The following is a 23,189-nucleotide window of genomic DNA, read 5'->3' as shown; positions in this document are numbered from 1 at the left end:
GGTCCCAGGCATAAAGACTATCTGGGTGGCGGAAAGCAATTCAGCTGCCCACCCCATGCCAAGGATCAGAAAAGCTGCCTGGTGTCCCAGGTTGGGTCATGATGGCAAGACAGGCTTGCCTAACACCCCATTCTTTCATTGAGCAACTATGACTCATGTCTAGTAGGCTGTCTGACACCTGGAGGAGGGAGATTGGATGTGGCAGAAAGACTGTATTGGACATGTGGGAGGGATGAAGGGCTGCCTAATGCCAGGACGGGCCAGCCAGTCACCCTTTTCATTATTAAGATTGGTCCTTGTGTCAAGTTGGCTTCCTGCCCCCTGGGTGAGTGGATGAGTAGTAAATGGCCCAATGTCCATAGGGATGAAGAAAGACTGCTTGATGTCCAAAGACTTAGGGGTGGGGTGCCTGATGCCAGAATGCCCCCCCCCCCCCATAAATCTCTTTTTTATTTAAAAGCTATTGTCCATGATCTTCAGTGGCCTTTCTAGCACTTTGGGTGAACATATTGAGGGTAAACACCCTACCCTGCCCCACAGGGGGCAGAAAGACTATCTGGTACTTGAGGATGAGGCCTGAAGGCAGGATGCACAACCCATCCAAAGGCTTTCAGTCCTCCTTGGCTGGTTAGATTGTGGGTGACTCGGCAATCTTCCCCTAGGGGTCAGAAAATCGATGAGACACCAGGGATTCATGTTCAAAAAAGGAATAGGGAGGGATTGGCCTGTTTTAGCATCACAGGTAACAAATTGTCTGAAGCCCAGCGGACAGGCCAGCCCCCTACAAATTCTTTTTTTTTAAATAAAATATACATGTTGCTTGGCATCTAGTGGACTACCCCCAACCTCTTACCCCCCCCCGCTCCCCCCCCCCCGTGGGCATCTTGGGGGTAAGGTTCCCACTGTAATAAGTGCAGCTGGTGTGCTGGGTCCCATGCTCACAGTAATCGTAATCAAGTTGTACTCCATTGATGAGGCCACAGCTAGTCTGGGGTTGCTTGTGTTCCCATCTGGAGGCAGCCTGATCTCAAACATTGGGCTGGACCCTTACTACTGGAACAAGATGAAGGCTGGTTTGCATTGGCTGGGTCGCTGCCTTCAGTGGCATAGATGGCAAAAAATGATGGACTGGAATGCAGCTGAGTGTAATTAGCAGGAGCTGAGATTAATTCAGGTATTCTACATATCACCTTTTTGTTTTCCTCAGTGCAATTCTTTATTACAGATGGGTATATCCAGGCGTTGGTTCCCATGCTTGCTGTGCCATAGGAACCAAGCTACTTTTTGCTGATGAGACAGAAATGTGTGTGGGGTTGTTTGTGTTTCCATTTAAGGGAATATTGCCTGACAATTTGGGATGGGCTGTTCCTATAGGAGAAGAAACAAGGCCGAATTGTAAGTGGCTGGCTTTAGAGTGCCACAGTAGGCACAAAAATGTGATGTGGCCTGAGTAATTATTAGTGGCTGGGAGTACTTCATGCACTTATCTATTCCAACTGTGACCTGTTTGTTTTCCTCAAGGTAGATAAAGCTAGCCAAAGCCAGGTAAGGTTAGGATAGAAGAGGGAGGCCCAGGTCAGTGACAGAACAGAAGGTACTGCTAATTAAACCAATTTTGAATCACTTCCATCACCTGAAGGTAAATTAGAAAACGATAAACATGTTATGGATTTAGTTTGAAATAACACACATCGCCGTGTCGTTTGGCACAAATTTACTGTTTGCCAATATTCACTTTTTTATGCAGCATGAAACCTGATTTCCTCTAAATGAGAATATGATGTTGTTTTGTTTTTCAGAGCACTTCCTGCCTGTGCCAGGGGATTTCCTCTGTAAGAGGGGTCAGTCAACAGTGGGCAGAGGCAAAGCAATTAGCGAAGAGCTGGGGAGAAAAATATAGTACACAGCAGCTTCTCCTGGCTTCTTTGAAGCAGTGATTTAATGCAAATATTAAATAATGCAATTAAACCCATTTGTTTTTGGGGACGTGCCCATTGCTAAATATGTGCCTCAGCCAGATTCGACAGTCAAAGATAGTCTGGCGCTGACGAGCAAGCAGAAGGAAAGTGGGCAGCAGTAGAAGATAGTGCAGAGATGGTAGAGACAGCAGAAGTGGAAGAGAGCAGCGCACGAGCTGCAGCCACACGTGACAGCTCTTATTAAGGCCACGCGCATCCTGAAGACGCAGGGTGACACCTTAACCCTTTACAGGCTGCGTTCCATATCCCTATGAATACAAAACGTGCACTGCTAGAGTCCACACATCACACCTAAGCACTTTCCACACAGGCAACAACATTCACACAAAATCTGTCCATCCATCCCAGCACCTTGTACTTGCAAATCAGAGGATTTACACTCCTATCGTTTCACTACACACCAAAACCAGAGCAAACTCTGGTCCTTTGTAGGACACTGAGGGCCCGATTCACGAAGGGCCTGCACTGGTGGCGGAGGTCCACAGTCGCGGCGGGACCTCCGTACTGCAGTTACCCATTGCGTAAGTCCCACCACATGTGCGGCTCGCCAGCCACGACTGCAGGGCCTCCACCACGGGTGCAGAGGCCCTTTGGGAATCAACCCCTGATATATTATCCAAATAGGCCAGATCAGTGCCAGATGCTCTTGCCCATGGAGCAATATGCTGCATGCCAGCAAACGCCTTGTCAGAGATATGAGGGAAAACATAAAAGGAACTACAATACAAACAAAATGAGTAAAACAGAGAAATAGAGTGAGGTAGTGGAAGTTACAGCATTATTTCAAGCAAATTGAAGAACTGGATTTTGAAATCTAAGTTGGAGGGAAAACATTATTGAATTCACGACAAGGAATATTGACTTACTAAACCGGTGTTGGTCAAAGGAGGAGTCACTCAAAGCACCTATTGACTGCGGACAGAAGATCCTTAGGCACAGCCGAAGGTGCCTAAACAAGTAACTACCAGGCAATTTTCTCAACACTTGCTTAGTAAATTTGTTGGTGATGCTGTTCTGGAGGTGAAGCAGTCTGTATGCAATGATAGACAAAGGTATTTTTCCTCATGAGCCACTGATTAATTTCTTCCACCTGCTTCGAGGCTCCTGCCCTCATACCCTACAATTTCAAGGTGATCTCAGGTAGAAGCAAGAGCTGTTCTGGGCTTCTTGATAGGCACAAGGGCTAACTTCTGGCTTCTAAAATGAGCAGTGGCTTCCCTTTGATGAGAGGAAAGCCCACCTAGCATGCAAACCACAAAGAAAGTTGGCTGGGAAGCTGGGTATGCGTAGTCTGTGTTAAATTCCTTATCTACAAGTGTATGAATAAAAAGAACTGCTTCCACGGGTCCCCCTAAAAGAGGACCTACTGAACAGGCATCAGTATAATATTCCATGCTGAGCCGCATTTCTGCAGTGTTCCTTGTGGGGTGTAACACCATTAGTCTCTGCTTAGGTGAGAAGCGCCAAGTTAACTCCACTAGGAAGCCTTCGATAACAGGAATACTGAGAAAATGTTGGATAATAAATCACAGAAACAAAATGTATATTGGAAATCATTTTCCTAACCAGGCCAGGTTTGCCCAGCCTCCATTTTGATTTTCTAAAAGCTTGACTTCGAATTCTCCTCAGAGTTCATGAATAAATCGTGGTCCTCTATATTAATATCTCGAGGCTAGGCGCATTACGTTCTACCACGTTCTTTTCTTTCAAACCACACTTACACAATATGTCTTCCTCTCTTCGGGACGCTTTCTGGGGCATGTGGGGTGCATGCTTTGTTCCTCTCAGCATTGGGAGCTAACGTTTTCTTCAATGTTTGAACGAGTGCCAAAGGCCTCTTTGTGGAGACCAGCCATCCAGCCAAACGTTCCTACTGCTTCATGTGGAAACACACAATGTTATACTTAATGAAACATTTAAGACCTAGGAACTGAACTAAAGATGAACTGCCAAGAGTCTGGAGAACATCTGCAACAGCGCGTCATTATTGTTATTTATTTTTATGAATTAATACCACAGTAGGCAAGCACACAGCAGCAGAAACGTACAGTCCTTCAACTACAACTGAAGAGACGCGAGCAATCTGAAAAAAATATAGTTTAGTCCTCTAAGCTTATGAAGACGCAGAAATTAAGCTACTCAGTAGTGATGCCCTACAGGCGCTAAGCTGTCACCAAGTGGTGTAGCAAGTGTGTCATGGGTCTTTACTACTACTTAGGTAGTAAAATGCAGCAATAATCAGAGTCCAGTGAGCCTTTCAGGTCTTGGGCACCTGCTGCACCATTGATAGCTATGCACCTGTGACCAGCCACCAGTGTGCAGCTCAGATGTCCATCAAAGCAAATGACCGGCAATGCGAACAGTAAGTGCTTGTTTCTCCAATAAAGAAATGCTCGCTGCAAGCAACTGAGCGCAGGAAGAGTTAAACTCCCCACAGGAAGAGATCCAAAGCAACATGCAAATGCAATGCAAATTCAGACAAGCACAGCGGAACAGCTAAAATAACTGAAGCAGAATGTCGCCCAACATGTAGGCTGTCGAAGAGACCAACTAAGGGAGAAATGCATAGAAAAACACAGACTTTCAAATAACTCTTTTGTGTACTCACAACCTATAAAAAAATACAGACACATATTAATATATCGATCACCAACAAATTACAGAAATAATTAACAATTCTGCCTGACAAGTTCACGCTTCCACAGGTAGAAACGGCGAACAGGGCCGCTTTTCACAAAATGAAACAAGCTATTTGCCAAAAACTATTCAGCAACGTTTTGAAAAACTACTCAGCAACATTTTGTCTAAAAGTGTTCTTAAGCTGGCGTGGAAAGTTAAGTATTAGGAACCGGCATGCGATATTGTGACATGCTGCCCTTGCAGATAATCAATCTCACTTAATCCAACACAGTGCCAGAGAACACATGGTTTCCAAACGGAAAACTGTTACACAACACACTTTCCAACAAATTCCAGCACATTTTCGGCAGTTCGCTTAATTCCGAGTTTGTCGTTTTACTGGCATCATTACTGTGATGTAGAGGAGCACAATAGGTTATGTAAGACAAACTTGTACCATCAGCTAGTCACGTGGTTTTATCGTGCTCACGTGCGCACAGAGACAGATGGACAAAGAGCCTTTCATGACACCTGACAGCATCTCACAGACGCACTCACTGCTTTGTGTAAAATCAGACTGCAGGAATTCGCATGCCAAGGAGAAGGGGACAGGGGAAGCACGCAAACTGCCACACTCATCTCTGCAAAGGAACAAAAGGCGAGGCACTCGCAGCAGCAGCAGCACTCACCGTGGTGGTGGTGGTCACCTCCTCCGTCACGACCTTCAGGGTGTCGACCACGGAGATGTAGCCCAGGCGCCGAGCGATCGCTAAGGCGGTGTTGCCATTCTGTAGGGACAGAGCGAGAGTGAGACGGAGTGAGAGAGAGGACGCCGATGCGAGCCAATGAGCTCACCAGAAGCCCCGCGTGAGCCAGCATTTCCACCCGCGAGGCAGGCGAGGGGGACGCGCGGGCTTTTCACCATTCACTCTGCCTCCAACTTCAGAACTACCTCAGCCTAGCTCCGATCCCCATGGCAACACAACACACTTACATCTGTCTCTGCGATTCTCTGAGAAAGTGAAGCCAGGGAGTATTAACCCAAGAGCTGTCACAGATTTTACACAAATGTGCAGAAGGGAAGGCGTTGCTCGTGTGTTTGTAGGGCTTACTGGGATATTTTTGCACCCGCTTGATGGAGTCTTCCCAAATGGTCACATATTTGGACGGACTGTTTTCGGATGGAGGCCGCCCACGCGATATGACTTTGGGCCAAGCGCGCTAACTAATCTCTGGCGTGCAGAGTGAGTGATTCCAGAGAAGTGTCTGAAGGGGTGATCGAAGCTAGCCTTTCCTCTTTAAATATGGTTTCTTTCCAGCAAGACAACTCACTCATAAACTTCTGCACTGAAGGGCAATGAACACGAGGAGCCAGTAAAACGTATCTATTTCAGTACAATTTCCTTGTCCTTGACAATGCAGCTGCATGTTATATGTTTTCCATCATCTGCTATAGCACCTAGAACCAATTCAGTCAGCGCTACATGAAATTAGCCTAACATAAACGAGGGAGATTCCCTCTAGCCCACAAGTTAGGAGCCATACTACTTTAAAAGCTTATAGTCTCATTGACACATCTGAGCACCAGCTGTTGAACTGACCACATTCATGGCTTCCAGAGTGAAACGCTGCAGCAGGGAGGGCTGCATTCTCTTGGGGTGGAGTGGGAAGAGGAAGAGAGGAAATAGCAGCAAACCTCAGAGTCTGTACAACAAAGAGGCAGGGGATAAGCTTCAAGATGGGAAAGAAACTCACTGCGGTGGTAGCGTTGGGCTTGGCGCCATGTTGGAGGAGAACGTTGATGATGTGCGTGTGGCCTTGTTGCGCGGCTTGATGAAGAGGAGTGTATCCACTCTGGTTGTTGGAGACACCAAAGAAGAAACAAAAGAAATATGAATCCCAGTGCGACATTCTTTACATTTTGTAAATACATTTCATCTGACGGACTATGTATGAGTGTGACTTAGCAGCGACACACAATGCTTCACTTTTATTGAAAATGGGCCCAAGTTGCATGTTCTGCAACTTGCATGCCTATATTATTCTAAGTTGTGTGCAGAGTGAAAAATTATGGGTGATTCCAAATACTGACCTTTCACGATTTTAGTGTGTTCAATCACCTCAGGTTATACATGGCAGAAATTGTGAAGATACAACTGTGTGTGAGACTAATGCTGTGCATAAAACTAGTTTCAAAAATATGTTTGCTATTTGTTTTCCTTATTTACTGCAAAAGTGATAACTGAGTGAAAAAACAGGCATTTTTACACACAAATGATACTTGTACTCGAGTCGTTTTGAACCCATTCTTAATGTGCAGTATACAGTGAGACAACAAGTCTTTTTCCAAGCATTATGTATGATGATGCAGGGTGACATTACCAATTTTAAGAGTATTTTAAACCTTTAATTAAAATGTTTTTTATGCAGCGCTGTATAGGCCACTGTGTGTGTACGTGATTCAGGCAAACAGCATTACACCTTTAAGGGATTTCATTGTATAGGATCATCAGATGTCATCAGGCTCTGTAGCCGATGGAGTGGGGGAACCCAGATTCACAGTGTGCAGGTTTTTCAGAGTTCACGTTAAGTCAGAATCTCTGAATACATTTACAGGCCAGGCTGTAGCTTACCACACACCTTAGAAATGAAGTTCTTCTTACATATTACATAGCTTGTCGTTACGAGATCTGGGGCAGGTTTTACTATTTGATAATACAACAGATGCTCCTTCAACATTAGGTGGTGCTAAGCATTGGAAACAGCAGTGCCGCTCTACTTTCGTGCAAAAACAAATTTAAGCCGAAAGTTTATGTGAGAGCAGCACCCAAATCGGTTTTCATCGTGACATGTACATGCCACTATTATCAATGCAAATGGCCTTAACTGGGCGAGGCCAGCACAAACAGCCTTAGGTTTTTACAAAAAGCCAGATCACCTAAAGTAGCATGACCAGACTTTGGATAAAACCCTAACACAATATAATCATGTGCAAACAAGATATAAACAAAATATTATGTGATATTCCTCCGAAAAAGATGTGTAATTTATGCAAAATTGCACATTTTACTCTTGGGTGCTTGATATTTGTAAAGGAGGGTGTACCCTATGCCTATAATACAAACCTTATGCAAGGTAATACGTTGAACTATGCAGATTTTAATAAATCCAAGTCTATAATGATGATAATGAAGTTTAATGAGATACACTTAAGATGTTAGTTCACTACTGTTTCCAAAATCCAGCCCCACTAGAACACATTTAGAAAGCACAATACCCACAAAAAAGAAGTCTGCAAACGTGTGACAAGAAAAGACAATAAGAATCTATAAAACATCCGTAACATTCTTGCTATTGGTGAAAATAAACTCTTTCACACAACAGTAGCATTCACATAAAAAGAGTACCAGAATAGCCACGAAAAGTTACAATTAAGGATGCCAAGGTTGTTGCATACCATCGGAGAACAATTTTGTCAGACACAGGATTTCTGAGTGGAAAACACTGCTCTCCCCCCAAAAAAATGATTACCACTTTAAAGAAATAATCTCACCTTGGTTTTGCCATTGACATTCGCCTTATGTTTCAGAAGGAAATTGACCATTTTAATGTTTCCATAGTGGCAGGCCACAATCAACGGCGTGTAACCCAGCTGCAAAAAGACACATAACAAAATTATTAAAACATGCACTTCTACATGGTCATTGTAAGCACCCCACTATTAAAAGCAATGATTCTGGCTCAATATTTGAATGAGTGATTTTATTGGTGCAGTGCGTAAGTGAGGAAAGTTTGCAAGGCTATCTGAAGATTTGCAAAGAATCAGGATAAATCACAGTCAGGATTTGGACTTACTCCTAGGCAAAGTTGGTGTATCAGACGTTGCAGCTAGGTAGGGTATCCCAACCACAGGAGGTGAAGCAAATATGGGATGGGAAAGAGACACAAGGTAACTGCAGAACTGTCAATGGTTGGGGATGACGGCCAATATGTCTACTCACTTAAAGCGATTTTTAAAGAAATCCAACCCCAGCGATAATCAAACCTTATACTGACTGATAAGAGGGCATTAACATCCCCCAAAAAAGAAGGTACTCCATGTAGGAAACAGAAGGGCAGAGTTGCTGTGAAATTACAGTCTGACCAAATGTGCAGTATAACCCTTTAACCCAGAATTAGGTAAGTGAATATCTGAGTGGGTTGGGACCTATTCACAAAGGCATTTGTAGTACATAATGTAGAAGTTCTATGGTACTCTTTTACATGCTCTTACATCCCTTGGTAAATTGCCCCCAAAACAACTAAAATAGGAATAAAGCAGGAATAAAATGGCATATTCATATACAATTAGTACAAATAGATTAATTTGTGCTTTTATTAATAGGGTGTCGGAGGTTTCAGAGCCAATCCCCAAAGGCATGGAGGAGTACTCCTTTAGCAGTACTCCTGTAGTACTACTTCCTCTTCTCATAGCTGTTTTTCGGACTCCGCCCACTTGTGTTCTGCTGCATGGAGGAACAATACCGGTGTGTTATTCTTGCGTATTGACCATCGGTTTTAGGAATTAATTGTAGAACACGTACACCGCTGCGGACATTTCCACGTGCTGTTGTCCTGAACAATTCGTGTGCAAATTTGGAAGTTTACAAACCATGAATGAGTCAGTTGCGTACATTGTGTTTATCAGGATGTTCAGTGTAGTGTGTTCACAGCATTAGCCAGAGCAGTCATCTTTCTGCCTGGATTATGACGTGAAATGGATGCACCACAGTAGATGTTCTATATGCATAGCAGAAACAGGATCCAAGAGACCCAACTTTTCTGCTGTGCTGACCTGATAACTGAAGGTGAGAGCGGCCCACCGGACTAAGAGGAATGTGATGGTATCTGTCAAACTAGCCACGCTCCATGCAGAAAATATATTTTCTATGGAAAGTGCAAAGTTCTTAGTGGCATCAGCCCACTGAATTGCACAACTAGTGACACAGCACCCATTCATTCAGTTACCATAGGGCAGGCCTTGCACGTCTGATAGCCAGGGGATCACCACTATCTAAAGCAAGTGTAACAAAAGATGTAGGTGTGAAAGTACTGAAACTGATTGGATGCCTATTGGGAAATATCAGTGGGTGAGCAATACTGCAATCTCTCCTCAGGGAGGAACCCCTGTGCAGTAAATATTGAAACATCATGTGATAGGCAGTTTCTATGAACAGTATTTACATGATTCAGCACCTCTTATAGGACGGAAACCTGCCTATTTGTCTGAGAAGAGGTTGTTTTATTCTGGGAGAGTATGAATTTGAAAGAAGGGTCCCTGCTGCCTACTCTCACCAGAAGAGATGTGTATGATATTGGCCTGCAGTTTGCTGTATCTTGCAGCAAGAGATGCCAACTAGATGTCATGTAATATATTTGGAGGGCACCAAATCAGTTGAAGCCAGTCGTGATGGGTTCAGTGGTTTACTTCATTGAAAGAATGTTGCAAGTATAAAATGTAGGCTACTTGGAATTGGTGATAGGATGCAACTTGAACTGCAGGGGATGTCTTTGCAGATTGTTAATGATGGCTGTTAACTTTTTCAATGAAGCCATCCAACAGAAAACTGCAGAAGTCATGAAGAGCGTTTTGCCTCAAAATGATTTTTGAGGAGCTCTTTGATTTGGCATGGCACATTCTAAATGTGTTGCACATAGGAAAATATTTTGTCTTTCTTTTAATTTTATAAATTCTGTGCCATCGCTGGAGGTTATTTTTACATCTCTAACCAGGTGCCACGAAGCCTAAAAGGCGCTGCGGACACCGCTGGATTATACGAGTGGCCAGCCAGCTGGGCAGCCAATGGGATGTAACGCCAACTCTACTTTGGTAAGGGTGACCTGAGTTTTTTAGAGCTGTATGCTGATTGCGTTCCATGCTGTGCTGCAGCAGAGGTAGCAGAGCCGAGAATGCAACTCCGATGAGGCTTGCAGTGAGGTGGGTTGAGCCAGTGATGAATGCCTTACAGCCTGGCATTCTCAAAAGAGAAAAATAAGGGCCATCACATCGCTGTTCTAAGTCCCTGGTCCTAAGACCTATTTGAAGATTCTGCTTGAGTTTAAACTAGCTTGAATCAGCATAAACATTGGTGTAAATCTCCTGCCCTGCTTTGTCTTGTGGCTACAAGTAGCAAGTAGTATAGAGGACACATGCCAAGCCCCAATGAGTACCCACGAGCATAAGTCCCTAAGCCCTTACAACTTTGTCCATTTATCTGTTCATGTACCTTCAGGTAACAACAGCATCGTGAATAGTTCATGGGAGTACCACCGGGGGAGTATAACCCTTAACTTGTAATCAATAACTTATATTGACACTTATCTAATAATTAACTAGCATGTGTCCCAGGGATCATGCCAGTGACAAGATCTAGTGTAAGAACCCTAACAAAATTAAACTAGGCAAAGGGCAAGACCAAAGACATGCTTCTACCATCAGACCAGCAGACAACAGAATGACAAAAATCAGGTGATGGGAAACGAGGATCCAACTATTTCAGCTTCACACAGTTCACACTGCTCTAATGAATCTCATGCTGCGACCCCACCCCCCCCAAAACGGGAACATTCTCTAAACTCACCGTACCAAGCGATGGAGCTGCAGGACCACCTCCCCTTCCCCCGTAAAACCTAAGATGTGTCCCATAAACAATATCAGAGATTACTGTGAATTGCAGAACAATAACATTGCAACTGGAACAGCTGAAGAAATCACCTTCGATGAATCCTGCATACTAGACAGGTATTCGGGAAATCCAAGTAGCATCAAGCCACTAGAGTGTGTCTCAGCAAGTCACTCACCTGTGCATTTGACTTTTTGGCAACCTTGTCACAGCACAAGGTGGCAATCAGCAAACCAAGTCTCTCAAACTATACAAATATTAACAGCAATCTAGCATCCACTCAGATTCACAAGGTCGCATTGGAGGCAGACAGATTACTAGCCTCTTTTGTGGGCAGTCCACCACTCATGGCAAAAGTGGACGACACAAAACAACAAAATATAACGTATCCACCCATTACTAGGCAAGCCTAACGGAATAGTCAGTTCTTTTAACGAAGAAGACTCACTCAAAATGGTAGAGGAGGACTTAGCCATGAGGGATACTTGCCTTTCACCACATAGCAACTTACCCAAAATCATTGGCTCCCTTAAGAATACCTTAAGTGCTTCCTTTAATGTGAGCCAATGAAAACAACCCGAATATTAACAACTAGCAACTGCAAGACTCCTGGACTGTAAAACTGGAGGCCCAAACAGTGCCAATGCAGGAAACATCAAGCAGTGTCGCTGTCTCTGATAAAAGATGGTAGTAATGGTAGTATTGTATTCAGGGATTCATCAAAAAAGTTCTGCGTTTGCAACTATCCTGGCAACTGCTCCACAATCTTAGAGAAGATAGGAAAGGTTCCAGAGGTCATACAGTCGATATTGACTGACTACAACAGGGACATTATTTTAGAAAACATCCAACCACCAGAAACCACTAGCTACAGAGTAGAGCCATCATTATATAGGGATCTGCTCCAGCCACAAATGTTATTTAAATAGCAAACTGGGCTGCTGTGCGCAAATCCGGTGGAAGATGCTCCCACCACAAAGATTGAATTTATTGAGCAGCTGGTTAAGACTGAAGAGAGAATTATCCCCCAAAAAACAAAACCCAGGAGACTGTATAAAGAGAACTAAAGATCCATGGAAGATGTTCCACATTCCCACACAAAAGTATCCACCCTGCAACAAGAAGGAGCACTTCTATCCGCACCTGAACCTCCCGAAGTTGTACTCAGTCTTTGTCGGTTTGCAGATTCAGTAAACAAAAAAATCCTCAAGGCTACTATGTGATATGTCCTATACAAAGCATACCTACATGCAAAGATTTTCAACAGGCCCAAGTGAACTAAGAGCACCCTACGACCAGCTCCATCTTGCAAAACAGCCTGAACCAAGCATCCTCTCAGCAGCCCAATTCTCAGCAGAAGCCACCATAAATCAGGACAGAACTTGACTGACAAATACAAGAAAAAATCAAACTGTCTACACTGCCAAAATTGGTCTGTCCCATAAGTATCATCACACACCACTAATTATTCAAGTCCAACTTACTCGACCCCTGCCCAATCCAAAAGATTTATCCTCTAAAATCCCGCCAGAAATCATGGCAACGCATTATCAATCTCTGATTACTAGATTTCTATACCCAACTACATGGAGGACGGATAAACCATCATTTAAAGATTGATTGTAATCATAGGCAGCACACTGGAACAGCACCCACCGGACTCACAGGAGTGGAAAATCAAACTTACATAAAAGCAAACAGTAGCTCTCAACAGAAATATGGGCCAGGTTGTGAGCAACAGCCCTCTCTGTACCCAACACTGGAGAAGACAGCCAAACAATGAACATTAGAGCCCCACAGCAAATTCATTTGGCTTCGCAGAAAACACTGAGTTCCCAAAGTCGATGGAATCTAACTCCATAATATTAATACCAAACTGATTACATCTCTATCAGGGTTAGACTATGTCACCAAAAAAGTCCTAATGCGGGTGAGATTCTTGGCTTCACCCAGGAAAGAATATAGAGAGCACATAGAAGCATGTGAGTCAAACTTTAAAGTAGCCATTCTAACATCTTATAGAAAGGGGACATTTCTAAAAGCCTAAACAGAGATGAGCCATACCCAAGGATCTTGGATGACATTAACGAGGCAAGCTCATGAATCATACATCCCCTAAAGCCCAAACAGCCTATAGATCTGCATGTGGTCAGTCAACAAAGTATCTCCCACAGGAAAACCAGCAAAATGTAACAATTCACATTTGTCATTCAAGAGGGGGCAGAGATCACCCACAACGCGGCTCATCAGACTCTTCCCCTTACCTACCAGATCGATCGTTTCATGGAAAATGGCAGAGACTATCATCAAGCACCACCAAGGCAATTTTTCGACCAGCTATAGGATAAAGACGAGTTGAGACCAGTCAGGCTACACATTTAATAGTAAGCTGGAAGGGAGCATTACCAGATTTTCAGACAAAAACGACAAAAAAACAAGGCTTCATTCATAAAATGCCATAATATTAGCTGCTTCCGACAGACTTAGACCACAAAAGTAGTAGAACTGTATGGACTTGCATACAACATTCCTGTCATAGAGCATAGCAGGGGAAGGCCAAAGGGAGGATTACCAGCCTGGAAAACCACAAGTCTTTCAGTTAGAATTAACTTTACCTCAAGATAATATGTAATACCTCAACCTAAAAAATGATTACTTTTCGCTAGACATCTTTAATGTCTATCTTCCACCCGCCAGCAGAAATTTGAAGACGGTTGTTCTAAACCAGGTGGAGCTGCAGATCACAACAGCTATGTTTGAAAATAAATTGAAGGGGAGAGGCAGCCCCAAATTAAACTAATATTTGCATCCAAACATGTTGGACCAAGAGATATTTAGTGAGGAATCTGCGTGAAGCATTCTTCATACTGCATTTTTATTCAATAGACTTAAAGTGAAACTAGTTAGGGGAAAACCGTGCAACATGATGATATCTAGTGCATTATAAGCCCTAAATGGATGTACCACTTCAGACACTCCAGCCAAAAAGCCTGTTGCCTCTGGAAATTATTCTAGTGTTATAGACTACATCATGATTAATCTAGAAAAATGGTACATGGTAATTGACATGAAACTCATTAAACGTGTTGTAAATGACCATAATGCCCTAATTGATGAACTATGCCTATCCTGCCCTGAAAATTGCTCATCCTCTATGATTTAACTTCAAAATCTAGAGACCTTACCCTCAATGCAAACAAGAATAACATTAATCTGAGTGAGCCACAGATACGAACTCTGGGACATATTATAAACAACTAGCGATAATTATCGCTATGTTGGCTTAGTGGCAATATTTTTATTGCCGAGCTCCGCCGATTTTTATCGCAGATAAACCTTGCTATTATCAAGGTTTATCTCAAAAGCGATAAAAATTAGCCGAAATGCATGAATATCGCAGAAAAGTCAGCGATATTCATGCATTACCGAGCTAATGCTCTTAGCCATGTTATCCACCTACCATTGGATAACATGGCTAAGAACTGCTCTGGGCATGCGTTAGCTTTTGGAGATATTCGCGCTTAGCGCGAATATTTCCAAAAGTAGATAATAGGAAATAGCGATGTTAGCGACTGTTTCCAGTCGCTAACATCTTGGCACACCCACTTTGCATGTCATTAGAGATAAATATCGCTGACATGCAAAGTGGGCCCCAAGATGATCGCTGTCTCCACTAGCTGTCGCTAACTGGTGTTAGCGACAGCTAGGTAATAGGGCGATAAAATTATCGCCGCTTTAGCGGGAAAAATTCCCGCTAAAGTGGCGATAAGGCCCTTGGTAATATGCCCCTCTGAGTTACAGGGAGAACTTAATCGGGAAAAATAAATGTCAGGAGCTCGTAAAAATTGTAAAAAACCCTAAATAGAGGAGCTGTTAAGATTCTAGAGTCCTTACTCACTGTAAGATCCAAAAATATGAAAACGTGAGACCCACATCCAAATCCTCCTCTAGAATGCTAGAGTGGTTCAACGGTGAATGCTTGCATTATAAGAAGGGCTTATTGGATGTTTTAAGAACAAGGCATAGAGATAAATATTCAAACACACATGGCAACCCTATAATTAATTAATACGTTTTAAAAAGGGGGGAGTTAAAGAACAAAACATGGAGGACACTTCAGCAGACAACCCGGGGGGAAAAAACATCCAACAATTCCGGGACCTGATTAGATGAGAATGCAAAGGCCTGAAAAAGGACTTGGAAACATGAATGAACTCTTCAGAGTTAATGCAATATTTCTCCTCGATGTACAGTGGAAAATGTATCCATTAACCATTACTGAACGGCATCCTAGAGCAACTGATAACAGTTTTAAAACACTTGACCAGAAGAAGCCAAGATTCCAGACCAAGTCCGAGGTCAAGATCGGTCTTCCAAATTACCACTGTGTCTAATCTAGAAGCAATGGAATTTAAGGAGAAAGATGTTTGTGAAGCAAGAATGAGCCTAAAACCTAAGGACCCAATAAAAGGACCGAACTGGGAACAGAAACCAGCCCTGGCAAACTGCTCAGCCCCCTCCCCCCCCCCACCCGGGGTGAGTGCAGCTGAGCAGTTTGCGAGGGCCGGTTTTGGCCGATTTTGTTACAGGGGGCCGATATTGCAGACCGCCCTAGAGGAAAGAGTACACCTGAGTTCAACACAAAACTAGAAGTATGACAGGGATGCATCCTCGTGCCGATGTGGTTTCATTTATACCTCAGTAACATTGACAGATGGCTCATTGGCATAAACCTGGGTGTCCCAACGCTGTGAAGTGCAAATTTACTTACACTGTCCTGTCACAGATTTAGTTGTCTATGAACTTGCTGATCCAGGGTTTTGAAAACTACCGTAACTTCAAAAACGTAACTGTCAACACCAAGAAAATAAAATGTATGACTCTGAACATGATGCAAAAGCTAAAAACGACTTTCAAAGTCTGTGGAGTCAACCTGGACATTCTTTGATTACTTGGGAATCGGCTTTGACAACAAGTTGACTTGGGCCGATGAAGCAGCAAATAGTGAGACATCTATGTGGGAAACTACAGGTACTATTGTACATTTTGTAAACAGGAGATCAGTGAAGTCCGCCATCAGTACCTACAAAATAAAAATAATGGCCATTGACTCATACAGAGCCGAGTTGTGGGGATTTAGGATGGTCAAAGGTCTACAAAAGGCAGGGAATAGATTCTTGGGGCATCTCCTACATCTTGGCCCTGGCACATCAGTTGGGGGCTTAGGAAATGAACTGGGCCCCCATAGCATCGAGACCCAGACCTCCATCAAACCGATCATATACTGGGTCGGGCTGTAAACAAACCTGAACGTAGAAAACTGCCAAACAGCACTCTTGGACATCCACCATATTAAAGGCTCTACAAAACTGCGCTGGCTGGTTCATATAGCCACAACACTTAAAGAAGTAGGATGCCGGAGTACTGTCTCAACGACCAGAATGAGGACGAAGACAATCAAAAAGCATCATCTGCATTATGTCATGTCTATCCAACCCATTAAGGGAGGCCGCCCTTAACGCTTTACTTAGGTAACAAATCATCAATTTCTTATGAGCCATATCTGAACTCTATGTTCCCTGAAGAAAAGATAGGAGGCATTATATTACATTTAGACTTGGAGTCTTGCCAGCAATGGCATATACTAAAAGATGTAATACCAACAAATGCTGCATAGGTTTCTATAACTGTAGAGTAGGAGGCCAAGAGACTGTACTACACTTTAGGCTCCTCGGCTCTGATGCCCTGCATATCCTTTGTCCTCTATTCATAAAACACAACATAAGACGATGCGTGGGGACAATGTCCTTGTGTCTCTACACGGACTCAGAAGCTTTCTTTCAGCTAGTAGCTCTGTATATCATCCCGGTCAGGAAATCTACCAAACCTGTCTAATATTTTTAGGTTGTGCAATCTTGGTATATATTAATGTTTTTGGGTACGCGAAATTCCTTGCAATTGACTTCTTAAACACTCTTCTTTTTATTTGCTAATGTTTAAACTTGTATATTAGTTCAATTTGTATGGCTTGTTATAGCTAAAACAAATACAATGAAGGATCTTGTGTTAATCAAGATGCAGGAAAGATGGCTGTGGGAGCCACTGGAAGGTCGGTGGACTTGGTGGCTTTAATGATTCGTATCGTCAGTGATGCTGACGAGCTTCAGAAGTTGGAGCTTTGATTGTTCAGGGATTTGAAGCTATGTTTAGGTAAGGGACAATTGACACCTTTGGCAACGGCTCTGTCTGGTATGCATTAGGCAATTTGAAAAGAAAGGCGTCATTGATTGTTTTGACAGTTGGTAATTTCATTACTCTTCTAGACCAGTGGATCTTAACCTGTGGTCTCAGGGGGGCTCCAATGGGCCTACTCAGGGGTCTGTGTCTGTTTTACAAAATTAAGTATTAAAAGTAATTAATTACAATAAATAAAGTTTATACAAATAGGGAGGAAACATTGAAAATGTGAAAACTTTTACTAAATTTGGTTATGAAGTTCACACATTAATTCAATAGTTGAGTATTTATTTGGTGAATACTTGTTTTTATACTGTTATGTATTGTTTTGAGGTCGAAATCATAGAAACTGCTTATGCTATGTTTCCCCGGCTTTCAACAATGAGTCAGTGGGGATCCCCGTATTCCAGCAATGATTCAGTGGGCTCCACAGAAGTCAAAAGGCCAAGAACCGCTGTTCCAGACTGTCTAGCCACTGGCAGAAGAATGTTAGAGCTGCTGGGATACAAAGGCCATAAAAAAAACATACATCCATCTATTCATCCCTACACCCACCAATCAAGCCACACAACCCACCATCAATCAATCAGCCATCCCTCTAGCCATAGTTTGAAAAGATGGGACCATGGAAGTTCTGGGATCTAAGGCCTCCAATAGCCACCGGCCAGCTGATACATCTGGGGACTGCTCTCTATAATATGATGTTATGCAGTGGGGACAGAGGTGTGTAGCTAATTATTTGGGTAGCTGGCCATTTGATTGCTGCAATCGGTCTTACTACTGGCAAGGATAGCAGAGCTGCTGAGATTCAGCCTAAAGATGATTAGTTCTTTAGAGAGCGAACATGCATGAATGAATCAACCATCCATCCATTTAACCATCCCTCCATCCATCCACCCACCCACACATCCATCCATTCTACCCATCCATCCACTCATCCATCCCTCTATACCCACCCACCCATCCAGCCCTCCATCCTCCCACCCATCCGACCCATCCATCCATCCGACTCATCCATCCACCCATCCAATGTACAGCCAATAAACCATATGCTACCCAGACATCTATTATATATCCCCCACCCACACATTCATCATTCCACTCACACATCTTTACCCATCCATCCATTTATCTATCGACCCACCCATTCTTCCAGCCTATGTGCATAACCTCTTTCATTCAATCCCACATCTGCACTTCTGGCCTGCTCTGCTACAACAGAGCTCGCATCAAATCGAGTCAACCTGGGACATTCGTAGCTATAAGCCTCGAGAATAAACATCTGGCGATACCGCATGACTTTTCTGCCAAACACATTATTTACTATATTTAAATGGTGCGTACTGAGTCAAATGAAATGACACGGGGTTTAAAGACTAATTGGTAACATATCCCATGCACACTCCTGGCCTGGGAGGAGATCGCAACAACTGCATCGTTACATAACTTTTAGAAGGAAAGGGGAGAGCTCTACAGAGCCCAAGTGCAGAAACCAGCTCTGGGCAGGCACCTCTCAGTATCTGGAGTAAGAGGCTTAGGTCACGTGCCCTGTAAGTGCACAGTGCAGGCAGTCACGCGAACCTACACACGTGACCCTTTCAGTATGCATCTCATGCAACAGAGTGAATTTCTGGCAGTGCTAGAGGGCCAACCGAGACAATCAATGCGTGTCGCGGGCTGCAGACAATATGGATCTCTCATTCCTTTTGTGATGCACGTGCATCATAATACAGCCACGGCCAGAAGCACGTTGTTGGAAACATCACAAAAGTTTGTATATGTCAGGTCATGCGTAGGGGCAGAACAGGAATCAAGAGAGATGTTGATTTATGGCCTGTACAGAAGGACTCAGGGGCCTTTAAATAGGGCCCAGCAATGGGGCAGCAACTCCTGCACCCTGGATTCACCCATGTGGCATGGCATCCATAATCATGGTATGAGAGAATTACTCTGGATGATAAGACATTCAGGAATAACACGTACAGTTGACATTCCCTCATTAGTTCTTGCATTTTGTTAACCCTTTCGATGATTTTTTCAATCTGAAATTTCGCCTGCTTTAAGCAGGTGAGGTATCCCAATGAAAAATCTCCAAACCGTGAATCTTATAATTCTAGTAGGGTCGGTAGGTAAACCAACCCTGTTAAGACCATGCGGGATGAGGCCCTTAGTGGCGGAGGAAGAGCATCATACCAGAAGTGTGAGAAGCTGCAGTATTTCTCTTGTGACCATCCCTTAATTGTTCTGAATCCTCGGATTACTTCCCATAATTCACAAAGTTTCCTGCTTTAGGGGGTTTCGCATTAAATCAGTTCTCTGGTTCACTCTTAAAAGTATTTTCGAGAAAAAAGTGAAACAACACCCATTCTGTTTCAAAATTGAAAGGCAAAAGGTTTCAAAGTTAACTGACAAGAAAACGACAAATCAATTATCCATCATTTCCTGATTGTGGTGTTAAAATTGAAGCAAGGGTTAAAACAGATTGACGCGTAATGAACTATTTGGGAGTATTTTCGGATTTAGCAGGTTAAAAAACATTCCCTGTTTTTCCCACTAAGTTGTAGGCAGCTGGTAGCCAACTATACAATTTCACTGATGTAGCACTTCACAGATGAGCAAATGGGGCATTGGGAGAAAAGGAGAAATAACTAAAGACTAGAACACATTGGGGCAGATTTATGATAACTGGCGCATCCGCAGGGATGCGCCAGTTATATTGCGCCGCTGCTCCGCCACCCATGGTGCGCCGCATTTACAATGCGGAGCACCATGGGGCAAAAACGGCACAGATGCGTGACGCATCTGTGCCATAAAGGTGACGCATTGCTGGAGTTGCGTCGCAAGCGCGACGCAGCTCCAGCAAGGCTCGGGGGTGCCCCATCTTTACAATGATGCGTCAAGACCTACGCCTGCTTCAAGCAGGCGCAGGGTTTTGACGCAGCATTGGCCTGAAAGTGACTGAGTGAAATCTTATAGATTTCACTCAGCCATTTTTGCGAGGCACACCTGCCCCGGAACGCCCACCCGGTGCCGGAACGCCCACAAGTGGCGCAGGGCTTTACAACGTGACGCATCTGCCTAGATGCGTCACGTTGTAAATGGGTCGTAGGGATGCGCCACGTTTAAGCCGCAGTTGCGTGACGCAAACGTGACGCATTACCAACATAAATCTGCCCCATTGTATCCACCAGTAAATTTGATTTCGAATGTATTGTCATTCTGTCAATGTTTAAGGGGCTCTATTTGCACAAGTATATGTTAGACTTTTGGTAGCTCAAATGAGAGATTTTCATTTGAAAATGTCTCACAATACTTGGAAAGTCCTGATACATCTGTTAGCGGTTACATTACTACTGTAGTTAAAGTTCCATTTAACTGAGCCAGGAATGCAGAAGTGTAATTTAGGAGTGTGTGAAGTTTTTTTATGTGCGTGAAGTCTCATACCTAACCTAAATATTTGCCTAGCTTTCTGCTTTTCCTAAATGGATGTCCTAGCAAACAATATTTAATCGCATGTGTTAGTTGGTGCTGAAAATTGTTGGTAGCATATTGATAAATGGTTGAGGCAACCATTAAGACTATCTTCCCTGTAAAGTAGTATAAATAGTTATATTCTCTGCAGTCAATGTAAGGCTCATGTATGTCATCTCAATCTACGTAGAACAGCGAAAATCCCAAATGTTGGCAGTTTGCTTATTATTGGGTCTGAAATACACAGATATCATGGGGGGGGGGGGTTGAGGGGGGAGCTTAAAAATCATGCACCAGAGATCAGGTTTAAAGGCAAGGCTTTATGTTGGTATTAGTGGGAATGCCACCCGTATCACCTACAAACAAAATGTATAGCTATGTGCCCGAGAGAACTGTGTGTCACAGAGAGTAATCACACGGTGGAATCCAGCTTTAAGTGGACCATCAAATTTAAGCACAGACTTGGGGTTCTTAGATCCAAACTGTCGAACTCCATTTGAGGTGTAATCTGTATTGTCAGTGACTATAAGAGATGCAGAGCCTTATATAAAGCTTTGAAGACAGGATAGTCAGACACAAAAGTGTTGAGTTCCCTGTCCGTCAAAGTCAGCCAGCAGCATCTCCACCAGGTCGACTAATTCAAACCTTCAATCAACAACCAACTGACACTGGGCCTAGTCAAAATACGTAAGAATGTCTGACATGTTTAGGGCAGACATTCTGAAAGACTTTTTGTCCTGTAGGGAGCCAATAAGGAAAGACGTGTGGTCCCAAATAGCAAACAAATAAAGCACCCCACATTCTAGGCAACAACCTCCAGCTACTTGCAAGTGGCTGAGGAGGTATGATCCTTCCAACTGTGAGCAATAATGAAGTGTGCAGCTAAAATCCTAATACAAATTAAATTATTGGTGACTGCCTGGCACACAAGCACCACATTGGACCTGGCATTGAAGGAGATGCTAACCTCTCTTCCAGTAGAAACCAATGTAAAGATACCATAGAAGAGAGATCTTAAGTTACGGCATAATGCAAACATATGTGCACCATGAGCCAAAAACTAGTCACATCATGGGCAGCCCATCGGGGCCTGAGCACTCGTATGCCAATGTTGTATTTTCTGTGAGGTAATATAATCAAATATAGGAAGTGGTAATACTAGAGTTTATACTTGGAGATAATAGCAAGTGCGTGAAGCTACTTGAAGGATTACAAGAAAGACTTAAATGGTGCACAGATGCACAACCACACTTGTCTCCCACAATCTCCCAGATCATTCACAGAAGATTGTAAATAAATTATCAAGAACATATTCCAAGAAAGTGCGTCATCCAGGCAGGAGTCAAACAAATGACCTGGAATCATATTTGGCTTGGGATTTAGGGCTGATTTAGAGTTTGGCGTACGGCGTTTACTCAGTCGGTATACTGTCTTCTGCCATAATAAGGAACCTATGCCTGCCAAATTTAGAGTTGTCCACCGGACATGCTGGTGGACCAAAGGTTTTGCATCCAGGGTATCTGCCACATTTGTGATGGAGTACCATGTTTACCAAACTCTAAATCAGTCTCTTAGTAATCTCTTAGCTGTAGACTGTGAAAGAATTCATGGAGCAGAGTAGCTAACTGGAGGTTTTGTTGACACCAGCATTGAATAACATTTCAAATAAATAAGCCAGGAAATTATGAATTCCCCCAAAGAAGCCTCACCATTGTGGCATTTGGGTTTATAAAGTATCATTGGCAGTCCACTAAATGTAGCAAAAGATTAACAAAATCTTAAATCTTATTTGTTTAGAATGGTCCAGAGAACCTAAATCTTAAAGGAAAAAGGAATCATACAAAAGTAGAAAATAACAATGAATAAGGACATTGGTGGCATTTGATTTATGTGAAGCATAACCCTTCACCCTAAAGTGTTTCAGTGGAACAGCTGAATGTATGGCAGTGCATACCTTCCCTTAGTCAGCAGGAATGGTAAAAAAAAACACTTGGGTGGGGCTTCCTTCAGCTCCAAATAAACAAATCTAAATTAAATTGGCAAAGAAGACCTAAAAAGATAAAGCACCTTGGGTACAACCACAATTTAAATTAGGTTCACCTGGCTAACAGTAACAATGATAAATGTTCCAAAGTTTTCAAGATTATTACCCTCGGAAAGGATGGGAACATAAATAATACAACCTTTTTTTACCTACTTGTGGGTGAGCATTAAGCCTTAC

General features: G+C 43.2%; 1 protein-coding gene across 1 annotated transcript in view; it reads right to left on the bottom strand.

Moving 5' to 3' along the window:
- Positions 1 to 23,189, bottom strand: part of ANK2 (ankyrin 2) — an 874,236-nt gene that overhangs the window by 391,157 nt on the left and 459,890 nt on the right. Inside the window, exons 20-22 of the mRNA XM_086962136.1 lie at positions 8,152 to 8,250; positions 6,354 to 6,452; positions 5,288 to 5,386 (exon numbers count right to left, since the gene is read on the bottom strand). Coding sequence (XP_086818262.1) covers positions 5,288 to 5,386; positions 6,354 to 6,452; positions 8,152 to 8,250 — 297 coding nt within the window. The remainder of the gene's footprint in view (positions 1 to 5,287; positions 5,387 to 6,353; positions 6,453 to 8,151; positions 8,251 to 23,189) is intronic.

The sequence above is a fragment of the Lissotriton vulgaris genome, chromosome 3_1 (genome assembly GCF_964263255.1).
Source record: "Lissotriton vulgaris chromosome 3_1, aLisVul1.2, whole genome shotgun sequence".
In the NCBI taxonomy this organism is placed as follows: Eukaryota; Metazoa; Chordata; class Amphibia; order Caudata; family Salamandridae; genus Lissotriton; species Lissotriton vulgaris.
The sequence above is the reverse complement of the archived record's forward strand: the minus strand, read 5'-3'. Positions and strand labels throughout refer to the sequence as shown.